At 39.4% G+C, this 12,207-nt stretch overlaps 1 protein-coding gene across 3 annotated transcripts in view; it reads left to right on the plus strand.

Annotated features, from left to right (window-relative positions):
- cpne5b (copine Vb) overlaps positions 1-12,207 on the plus strand; it is a 204,357-nt gene that overhangs the window by 182,401 nt on the left and 9,749 nt on the right. For all 3 annotated transcript variants that reach the window (XM_079597707.1, XM_079597705.1, XM_079597706.1), the window contains one exon: positions 11,289-11,346. In XM_079597707.1, the coding sequence (XP_079453833.1) occupies positions 11,289-11,346 (58 nt within the window). The remainder of the gene's footprint in view (positions 1-11,288; positions 11,347-12,207) is intronic.

The following is a 12,207-nucleotide window of genomic DNA, read 5'->3' on the forward strand; positions in this document are numbered from 1 at the left end:
TGGCTCTCATACTTAAAATAATCATTGGAACAGCTGCGTGCCACCCCTTCCCCCACTCCAACAATCTCTTTCTCAATGACGTTTTAAGTGTTCTGTTTGTACGTTCAATGGAGCCGCTAGACTGAGGCCTAAACGGGATGTGGAAGTGTTGTTTCACTCCCATCAATTTATGACATTTTTCATTACCTTTCCCGTGAAATGTGTACCCTGATCTGAATCAATTTGTAAGGGTAAGCCCCATCTTGGGAAAATTTCATTCAACATTACTTTTGCGGTTGCGTCTGTGGTGCAGTTTCTCAGTGGAAATGCCTCCACCCATCTGGAGAAAAGATCAACAATCATTAGAATGTATGTGAACCCTCCACTAGGGGGCAATGGACCTATGAAATCAATTTGGAGGTGTGTCCACGGACCCTGAGGTCGAGGGGCATGTCCTAAGGGAATTTTCAGCTTTGAGGAAGAATTAACCTTAAGGCATAATAAACATCTCTTACAGAAATCATTGCAAGAAGCCCTCAGCTTTGACCACCACCAGGTTTTTGAAATCATTGCATGTAATTTCTCAGGCCCTGCATTTGCCAACCCATGATACAAGGACATAAGTTCAGTTCGAGCAGAAACAGGGCAAACAAAGTGTCCATTAAATTTCCAAAGTCCTTCAGAATTTTTCTGTGCTCCTAACTTTGTCCACTGTTCTATCTCTTCATGGTCATCCTCTGCATAAAGTTAAAAAATGTCTCTGTAAGTCTCATTCTCAGTGTCTGCAGCGTGGTTCCCTTTGGCTTCCAGGGAGCTGTCAGTAGCGTGCCCGGTGACTTTGATGACTGCTCCTTCTGCGGGAAGATCACAGGCAATCATAAGTTCTTTTACCTGCTGTTGATGTGAGATAGGAAGTCCTGCGGTAGTCAGAAATCCCCTGCGCCTCCATACGGGGCCGAAGCGTGTACCCTGCTCATGAAAGCTGGAGCCGTCCACGAACAAGTTCATTAGACAGGGGTTCAGATTGAAGAGGGCTTTGGCTGTCCGTCTCGATCAGTCGGGCACAGTTGTGTGCAGTTCCTTCTTCTGGAAGCAAGGAGGCAGGATTGATAGCAGTTTCAATGTCAATTTGTATGTCCACATTTTTACTCAAGAGAGTGGTCTCCCATTTGGCTCGTCGTTGATTAGAGATGGAGCCTAAACGGGTATTTGTTAACAGTTTCAAAATCTGGTGTCTGGTGTGCAGTATCACCTTTTGATGTGTCACAATGTCACTGCCCACTCTGCACAGTCACATATCAACAGGCACGGATGTTGCCCTGCCATTGAAACAGGAATAGGAGCAGAATAATATCCTACCATCCCATACGAGTTCCGGCCCGGAACCTTTTGACCCAGAGCAGCTGAGTAAGACCGGGTCCCCACCCATGTCCATAGGTGGAAAGGCCTGCTGGCATCGGCATGTCGTAATGCTGGGGAGGAAGCAAGAGTTTCTTTGATACTCACAAAAGCCTCCTCCATCTCCTCAGTCCAGTCGATCAAATCCGATCCAGGTCTTCCTCCTTTCAGTGCCTCTGTGAGTGGTTTAGAGAGTTTAGTGTATTCAGAAACATACTGGCGGCAGTAATTCAAAAGACCCATCACTCGCCTTAAACCAGTGACAGTGTTTGGCTTTGGAAGTTCAATAATAGCTTTAACTCGTTTGGGGGGGGATGCGTCGGCCACGCACCCCCACAATCTGTCCCAGATAAGTCACTTCAGGTAATGCTAGCTGTGCTTTCTTCAAGTTCACTTTGAATCCCCCGTTTTGGAGGGCCTTCAAAACAGTCTGAATAGTTTCAGCTCCCTCTCGTGCTTCATTTCTCAAAGGGTATTGTCTTTTGGCTTCATGCAAGGGACCTGGAATGCTCAGAGGCTGAATCTGTGCCAGCCCACAATCATATTTGTCTTTTGCACATCTGGGAATTTAGAAATGGTAAACTTCCACTCAGGGCGAGTGTCAGTGATACTCACAGAATCAGCCACTGCACATCTCTCCTCATGGTGGGGGCCAGTCTGAGATAAGCGAATTGTTTCATTGCAGCCAAGCACTAGCTTATTTTTAGAAAGCAAAACATCAGCTTCAAGGTTTTTCAAAATGTAAACACCAATAATTGTCCCTACAGTGTTTTCTCCTACCCAAAATTCATTCTAATATACATTTTCAGAGTTAGAAATGGTTAGAGGGACAGAAACAGATTTGTGATACACCTGTTTGCCATTTAGACCTTCTATATACAACGTTTCAGAAGTGATTTCAAGATCGATTGGTTACAACAGCCACATTCAATAGTCCGCGCACCTCAGTATAGGGTCCATCATACTGGTTCTCAGTCTGACCGGCTAAAGCTGCCGCCTGAACAGTCTGAGAAGAGATGGTGGGGGCGGAGGGAGCACGAGAGACCGTCTCACATTTCGCAGCTCTCTCAGCCTGATCACACACTGCCTTTAGACCTTCACTCAAACTGCACAGATCAGATCCTATCTCTCGTCCGATAATTTTTGTCATCCTATCACGTTGAGCAATCAAGCTGGACCACCCATTAATCATGTTAGGGATTGTTGTTTTTTTTTTTTTCAGGAGTTATTGGTATACCACCCATCTTACAAATCCATGAATAGGGCAAACACGGATAAAAATTTGACTTTATCAGCTTCTTTTTTTGTTTGCAGCCAGTCTAACTGCTGTGTGATTTTCCAATCAGAATCAAACCCCTGACTGACCATTTTCTTAATGAGCTGTGCGTATTTCTTTGATTTGAGCTCGTCAGAGCAGAGCTGTTTACAGCGTTCGCTCTCTTCCATTTGGTCAGGACTTTTTTTCTTTATCAGTCATTCTTATTGGTCACAGATGAAAAACCACCACAGAAAAAGATTTAGCAGCCACAACAATAAATTTGGCGGAAAAATACGTTTAGCAACAACAGTGAGACTTCTACACAATGAAACTGCAAATTATGTTTCGCTTCCCAAGTCACATAAAACTGGTCTATGCCAATTTGGGTCAGACTATATATATATTTATTTGTTTGGGACCGTTCCTGATGCATCCCTGGCAAACAACCCTATATTTTACTATTTTTATTTTATTTTATTGATTTAACTAACATCTTGTTCCCTATCTACCTGAATCACTAACTTCGGGGTACCCCTATCTGAGATGGAAGAGATTGATCAGGTTTTGCGGTGCCACTGGACCTAATCCAGGGACGCCCTCTGCTGGGGTGGTGTACCACACCCGTATTGCCCCACTGGGCCCCCACAGAGTGCGTATCACTTTTGCTGTTTTAAACAAAACAGCAACCCTTTATACTCTCGTAGTATAAATAATCTTCACTCGCCTCGTCGGAGTGAAGCTCTCCCGTTCCCCTTCAAAATCTCTTCCAATCAGACAGCCCTAATAATTAATAAAATCTCTTTCTACCTTGTTTGCTGATTTGCCAGAGATGTCACCACAGAATGGTTGCCCGCATCCTCCACCAAAACTGTTAGGGGTTAACAGTTATAAGACCCGAGACCAGATATGTAGAAAAGATGACCAGGAGTCGTGAGGTTCAATCAAAAAGATAAAAATTTACTGAAGAATAGTTTGCAGTTTCATTGGTAGAGCGAGCGTCAAAGTCTCACGAGGAGGTCGCAAGCCAACTCTACCTTACACAAAATCATACACCAATTATACCATTTTGCAAGGGCAAGCATAGCATCATCATACATCTGATTGGCTAAGAGAATATAGAACCATAAACAATTTCACACATGTGAGCAGATAAAAGGTGCATATCGCCATTAGTTAGGATAGCTGTCGCCAATCCTCAGATTTAGGTCAGCGTTGACCTCGCAGGTTAGAGGAGAGCGCCGATGAGGATGAGCGTTGTGTCCCAAATGCCTACGTAGAAAGTCAAACGCACACACACAGAACAACACCAAATAACATCACCAAGGCCAAAGAGTGCTTGAGCTCTGCATTATCAGTTAACCAAAACATAGCTCCTCAGGAAGGAAGGGAGAGAAATGGCATTGCTCTCTAGAGAAAATATATAATTTCACAAGCACAAAAGAATATAGAAATGATTATGTGATAATGCATATATATATATTTGATTATTGATTTGTATAAAAGTAATGTAAACATTCAAAAGGATATGGAATTAAATATATATATAACTGACTGAAGAGACAAGGGATTTTGACCGACCCTTCACAAGTAAACAAAACTGCATGCATTTTGCAGAAGAACATTGTTTTGGTTTTTCTGGTTTGTGCTTTGGCTCTGAGTGACTGTGCGGATTAATATTTGTATCCTACTGTTCATAAAACATTAACTAGTAAGCTTAAGAGATTTAAGCTGTTTAGATGGAAAGGATCTCAAGCTGACTAGACGTTACTGTAGTTTTGCCCATTAATAGACACGGTACTTCCTTGAAAATAAATTCCAGCACAGCGCTACAACAACCATAATGAAATGAGCCCTCACAATAGATAATGCTTTACAAGCAACTCTGTTAGAGAGACACATGGCAGTTTATCTGTTTAATAAAACATCACTCACCTGTTGAGGAATAAAAACGGCATCATTTACTGATGAAGACTCAGAAAGCTCATACGGATCCGTGTGCAGAGTGTTTAATGAAACCGCAGTATAGGAATACAGGCAGGGTCAGTAAACGGGGCAGGCAGTCCAGACGAGGCAAACAAATCCAAAACATAAAGCAAACGGGAAAACCACAAGAGAGTCCAATACACAGAGAAATCCAACACAAGGAAAACCGCTCAGAGTTGTGTCCGAAAGGCAGAATAAGACTTCGCAAGTCAAGTGTGTGCGAGCTGGGCTATTTATAGCCAGACTCATGAACATGATGCAGTTCAGGTGTGTTTGTGACCCGGAAGTCAATACTCAGGTGACGGCTCCCTCCTGTGGTGAACTAGCGGTATTACAGACGGAGGTACCGGTATGACATCATCTCTGCGTCGCTTAACCCTAACCCTAACATTTAAAATCCCTCAGTTCTCGCAATCCCTCGCCATATCTGAAAAGCCAAGCCGATGTTGATTCTTGTTTTATTACAAGCTCGGGTGATTCCTCTGAGGTTGGAGATTTAGTGGCACTATGTCAGTGGCACTCTTTCTCGCTCGTGACAAATAACCTCTCGCACACCAGACACACACACACACACACTTAACTAACTTCTGCCACTTCCACTCCAGACACGCGTCAAAGCAACTTTTCTCTGTTTACGGATATGACGAGACACACAAGGGCGAATGACGGAAGTATGCAATTTCGTGAGAAACTATAAAACACTATAAAATAAAATAAACACTTATAAAAGGTTTACCATAGTGAATTACCGTAAGGCAAAAACAGGTTTTGGAACAAGTATTTATGGTGTATTAAAAAAAATAATATATATATATATATTGACTCATTATTTAAACTTAGTTCATTTTGAACAATGAAAAGGCGCTATATAGAGCACTTTAAGTAAAGTTACTTCCTCGTTGATCTGTAAACTGAACTAAAAATAATTAAATCCAAAGACATTCCAACAGCCTACAAAATAAACATTAGTCAACGTGCAGGTCTTCTAGCAGCTTTCCCCCAAAAAAATACATTTAGGCCTACCATCAGAAGTTTAAACGTAATGTAGTACAGATGTAACACAGTCCGACATTAAATTTAACATTATATTCAAACAATACATTTGATCAGTTCTAGTATTTTACGAACGTTAAATACATTTATTATTACTAAATAATTGTGTACATTTCCATTCACTACCATAACATTATTCACTTCCATCCCCTTTTGAAGTTAAATGTTTGCAGGATGTTAACATATAGAACTAATTATTTCCTAAAACTGAGAAAAGTGAAGTTCTTCTTATTGGGGTCTATCTAAATAAAACACCCTTTTTTAAATAAAACTGTCCAGTTAGTATTTCAAACCAAGTGAAATACCTTGTTATTTTTGATGGTTTTCTCTCTTTGGGCTCTCATATCAATAATATTTCACATTGCATATCATTTTTTTCATTTACTTAATATTGCTAGACTCCGTTCCTCACTTTCTCAGTCTCAAGTCCTTATTCATGCTCTGGTAACATCACGGATTGATTATTGCAATTCTCTTTTATTTGGTGTCCCTGAAAAACTACTTAAACGCCTGCAGTTCATTCAGAGCTCCGCTGGAAGGATTGTTACCCGTACACACACTCCTGACTCCTGGCCATTTAACACCTACTCTTTTTCAACCACACTGCCTTCCTGTTCGGTATCGTGTCCATCACAACATTTTATTGCAGCTCACCTATAGACCATTTGGGTGTTTGCAGCAGTGAGGACATGTTTTGTGGCTGAGCCGATACATATACCTTTGGCACTGTGGTCTAAATCAGGGGTTTTCAACCTTTTAGGATATGCACCCAGTGTACTGACGTCTTTCCGCGGTTAAAACAACATTCCTCCTAATGTTCATTCATGTTTATTTGATGCTATAAATGAACTAGTAGGAAGAGATGATCGGTTCACGAGCAGCTTTAACTGAGGCTCTACAGCGATCTGTCAGACACATTAAAGACCCACAAAAACGGTATTTATTGTTTACAATTATTTTAAAAAATGACCAAATTTGAAAGGTAAGACTTTGTTTCATATGTTTAATATCAAAAGTAACCGAAAAGTAAGCTGGTCTGTCCTGTCTGTCAGTGTCTCTCTGCTCCGCAATGTATTTTTCACTGCGTGAGAACATGGAGTGTGTGTGAGCGGCGTAGCTTGTCGGACATAGCGACAGTAACTAAGAGGGGCGGGTCTTTGCGAACGGTCAATTGACCAGTTACTTTTGATATTAAACAAATTAAACAAAGTCTCACCTTTCAAATTTGGTCTTTTTTTTTTTAGAAATTTAAACAATATATAGCGTTTTGTGGCTCTTTAATGTGTCTGACAGATCGCTGTAGAGCATCAGTTAAAGCTGCTCGTGAACCGATCATCTCTTCCTTCTAGTTCATTTATAGCATCAAATAAACATGAATGAACATCAGAAGGAATGTTGTTTTAACCGCGGAAAGACGTCAGTACACTCCGCTTCTCAAGTTCAAATCCTCCAATGTTAATCTACTAACTCTCCTGACTGCTTTGTCGGACAAAATGGTGGATGGCGACGTATTATTGGTCAGATCACCTGTCAATCAAGCTCCCTGCGAAGGGTCAATTGGGTTTGCGGCGCAGTCGCAAAGCACTTCATGACAAAACATCAGACATATGACACAAACAAATACAATACAATGCAATACACTATACACCCTTGGGTCTGACCAGGCCAGCCGCACATCTTGCTTATTTTGACTGATTTAAGACTTTTATGGCTTGTGGTACAAAATAAAATTTGGATCTGTTCTTGGTCATAAGGGGTGGGTAGAAATGACGCCTAGATGGCAGTAATTTAAAATGAGATGCCAACGGGTGTGTGTAATCACATACAATGTTATTGGCCTTTCTCACCATTCTGTCTTTGTAAATGTGTTCAATGCTCGGTAATGTTATCCAGAGTAACTTGCTGGCAGTAGTAACTGTTTTTCTGATGATCTTTTTCTGTGATTCAGTGGCATTTCCGAACCAACAGATAATACAGCAAGTTAAAAACACTTTCAATAAAAGCAGTATAAAACATTTGAGGCATTTTGTTATTGACATTAATAACAAGCAGTTTTCTTTAAAAAGTACATTCTTTGGTGTGTCTTAGTGTGCAAAAGATTAGTCCATGAGTCCCATTTAAGCTTGTTGTCCAGTACAATGCCAAGGTATTTATAGTTTGTAACAACCTGAATAATCTCCCCATTGATAAAATTGTTGGTGGGTTGCTGTGACTTTCTAAAATCTATGGACATTTCTTTGGACTTATTGGTATTTCAAATTAAGTGTGACTTATTGCACCATTCTATTGCATCATCTAGTTACTTATTAAAAACATATGTTTTCAAAAATAGACATAGCTGCTTCAAAATGTACATTTTCACACATGCAGAAATGCCGGTAAATTACCGTAAAAATACCAGAATGACTTTACGGTAAATTTTGTGATGTCAGTCATCAGAAATTATCTTTAAATGCCGCTCCATTGTCTTCATTCATCCGCATGAGAAGCACTTTAGTTTCAGTATCTGTTCAATTTGATATCTGACTGAAAGTCATAACAGATGATCAAACAGAACGCGTGTTTGCTCTTAAAAACACGAGATGCGCATAATAGTCTCGAGCGCGACCCGCTGAAAAAGCTGCGAGACATGGTGCAACGGTCAAAGATGATCATTTACATGTAGAGCATATTTAAATAGAAAAACTATAAAAAATCAGAGTAATCACGTAATCTTCATAAGTCTTTAGAATTGGCCCAAAGTTCACACAGAGCACATTACTGGTAATTTAATGGTAATGTTACAACTTTCCTTACTGGTAAATTGACGGTCCAATTTACCGGTATTTTTGAAATGGTCCTGTTCATGAAGTTACCAGTAAAGACTGTATGTGTGAAAGGAGCTTATGGTGTGTGATTTACATTGTAGAACAAAATGTTGTGTTTACCACAGGCTTTATTTTACACGTAAATCGAAATCCCCCTCAGGAAGAGAAACTCTGACACACAATACACTATGCACTTTGTTTTCATTGATTTCAACTTAAAAACTTGAGTTCAGTTGCCGCCTTAATTTTTCAAGTAGAATCAACTTGGTTATACAAGTCATTCAACTTAAATTATATTAATCGACTGGAAAAAAATTTGTTTAATCTTGTATAGCCTCACTTATAAAAAATTATTTAAATTGCTTAAATTATTTTGATGAGTTAAATCATGAAAAAACATCAGTTGCCATGACGTACTGATCCTAAAATGTTTTACAGTGGTGAATGACTTTTATACGGTTATGTTGTCATTCAGCATCCTCCTCCGCTACGACAGTTCAGTAGCCTACGAAGTGTCCAATATTCCACATTTTGCTTTATTCGGTTAAATAAGCGCATCATCCGGGTATTTAATGTGCACTTTTTCTTTTTTTGACTTCTCAGTGTGAACACTCTACTATAAAACGGCATAGCATAAGTGTGTGAGATGCACTTTCATTCTGGCCATGCTATCCTAACAAGCTAATAACTGTGTTTGGTCATGTTAGCTGTAATATACTATAATTACATTACCGAAAAATCTCTTGAAGGAGAAGAGTACTCTGCTCACTCTTCAAGTATTTGTTTTTCTGCCAGCCATTGCTAGGGGTTTATTTTCATCTGCACAGCGGGCTGAAGTGGGTTCAGATGTGATTTTGTCTGGCTGTTGTGGTGTAAATAGCTGTGATATTTAGACCTCTCTGTGCAAATAGTCACCCTGAAACCATACTAGCCCATAATCAAATAGGGCACATAAATGATGCAAAGCGTCAGTGAGTGCGCTGTGTATGAGATGATGAATGTTTGCTTGTAATATTCTCAATTATCCATGATGAAGTGTCTGTAGTGGGAGTCGGAGAGAAGCTGGTGCCATGGCGATCAGACTGGCCCCGCCTCCTTCTCCTCCTGCTCGCCTTCTAGAACTTTCTACAGCATTTGGTTCCACCACTGGAAATAGCCCGACACCAACTGTTGCATTCAATGATAATGCTGATTGAATTGAATTTTGTTAGTTCCTGACATTTTGTTAGGGGCCAAGCACTGAAAGTGCTGCGAGTCGACTAATATCTAATTTTCCCTACGAAACTCGGTATGGTTTATCAGTACGATGCCCTGAAGGAGCCTGAGAAGTTTCGAACCAGTGGTAAAATACATTTTTCAAATGCTTAGGTGTGGTTGACTTATTGTCAGACGAGTCATCTCCTTAGGTTCCTGAATCCTTGCCGAGTTCAACAATATCAAACATGCTAGGTTTCGCCTTACTGTTTGTGTAGCGTTTTGATTTAGTGCTTAAAAAAAACATATCTTCGAAACCGTTAGACCGATCGAGACAAAACCACCGTAGGAAGTTTGGAAACATAGGTCGTTGGTTGAATGTTCATGCCCAAATGTCAAAATTTTGATAGTAAGTGGCAAAAAAATCCAATCAAAGTCTCCCATGAGTCATTTTTTATGCTCTCATACAAACTCTAAAACAAAATGAGATTGTAAATATTCATTGTATTGCAGCTAGTGTTATGCATGTTTTATTTATCTTTAAATTAGATTTGATTTGATCAGGGATGTGATTTGCGGTTAGCCTATTTCAGCCTAAAATCGTGACCCACGTAAATCATGCAGATCAGTCATAAAATGTTTTGCCAGAAGTAAGTTATAGCGGTTAAATATATTTCCATGTGTCACTCTTCACAGTTCCTGGTAGTTAATGCAGTAAATGGCTGATTTAGGAGTTTAAAAAGCAGAAAGTGCTTCACGCTGGGTCTTAAAAAATATTCCTGCTTTTTTTTCACTCGCACAATCACATCCCTGGTTATTACATACGTGTATCATACGACTCATGTTTTTACACATAATACTTTTTATGGTTTATTGCCATTTTTTACATTTACAATGTTATGGCGGTGCACAATTTTAATGTCTAAAGTATGGATTTATTGCTATCAGTCAGTCTATCTATATATATATATATATCAGTCAGTCTATCTATCTATCTATCAGTCAGTCTATCTATCAGTCTATCTATCAGTCAGTCTATCTATATATATATATATATATGTCAGTCTATCTATCAGTCAGTCTATCTATCTATATATATATATATATGTCAGTCTATCTATCAGTCAGTCTATCTATCAGTCAGTCTATCTATCAGTCTATCTATCAGTCAGTCTATCTATCAGTCTATCTATCAGTCAGTCTATCTATATCTATATATGTCAGTCTATCTATCTATCTATCTATGTCTATCTATCAGTCAGTCTATCTATCAGTCTATCTATCAGTCAGTCTATCTATCTATCTATCTATCTATCAGTCTTATCTATCAGTCAGTCAGTCTATATATATATATATATCAGTCAGTCTATCTATCAGTCAGTCTATCAGTCAGTCTATCTATCTATCTATCTATCTATCTATATATATATATCAGTCAGTCTATCTATCTATCTATCTATCTATCTATCTATCTATATATATATATATATCAGTCAGTCTATCTATCTATCTATCTTACTTTTTAAACATTTATTAATTCTGCTTGTGTTTCATAAACAAGGCCCAATGTATCGTTTAAAAAGGTGTGTAAATGTGTGTGTGTTTTTTGCCATCAGGCTGCCAAGCTTCCCATGTCCATCATTATTGTCGGAGTTGGACAGGCTGAATTTGATGGTAAGTGTGTAATACAATCAATTATTAAAAAAATATTGTAATTATAAACTGGTCTCCCACAGTAATATGACGTAAAATTATTATTATTTTAATTCATCTGATTAAAGGTAGGGTAGGTAGGATTTATATAAAAACTTTTTACCAAATTTGATTAAACTTTCTATATATATCAATGCATAATTAAAATGTAAGTACTCTGATTAAAAGAGTATAAAAATCGAGTGACTCTAGACCGTTTAATCTTCATTAAACACAGCTCATTATTTCCATTCGGGACGAAACAAGTGATTGGCTTGCGCGACTGTCACTCTCCGTCGCCATGACGCGCACCCGTTTTTAGGTGGGAGTGAATGGAATTAATGAGCTGTGTTTATTGAAGATTAAATACACTAGAGTGTCACGGCACGCACACAAAAGGTGATAGTCCAAGTGCAGCTTTATTGGGTAGTCCGTAATCATAAATCCAGGAACAGGCAAAAGGTCAAGGTCCATGAAAGCAGTCCAAAACTAGAAATAAACAATAAAACAAACCAAGACAGACTCTGGGAAGCGGGTGACAACATACAAGGATTCCAGAACAAGTGATTAAACAGACAGGGTATAAATAGACAGACACTAATAGGGTGAGTGAGAACAGCTGAGAGTGATAATGAATAACGAGTCCGACAAGGGTGATGGGAATTGTAGTCCAATAGTGACTGACACCTGTGGGGAAAAGGACCTCTTGTGGCTACCCAGGGGACATCACCCAGACATTGTGACATAACCTCCCCTCTACGGAGCGGCTACCAGACGCTCCAAGACCCACAAAAAACAAACAAAACAAGAGTCCAGGCGGGAGGTGGAATGGTGGAGGATCAG

This window comes from Phoxinus phoxinus (genome assembly GCF_949152265.1).
Source record: "Phoxinus phoxinus genome assembly, chromosome: 22".
Lineage (NCBI taxonomy): Eukaryota > Metazoa > Chordata > Actinopteri > Cypriniformes > Leuciscidae > Phoxinus > Phoxinus phoxinus.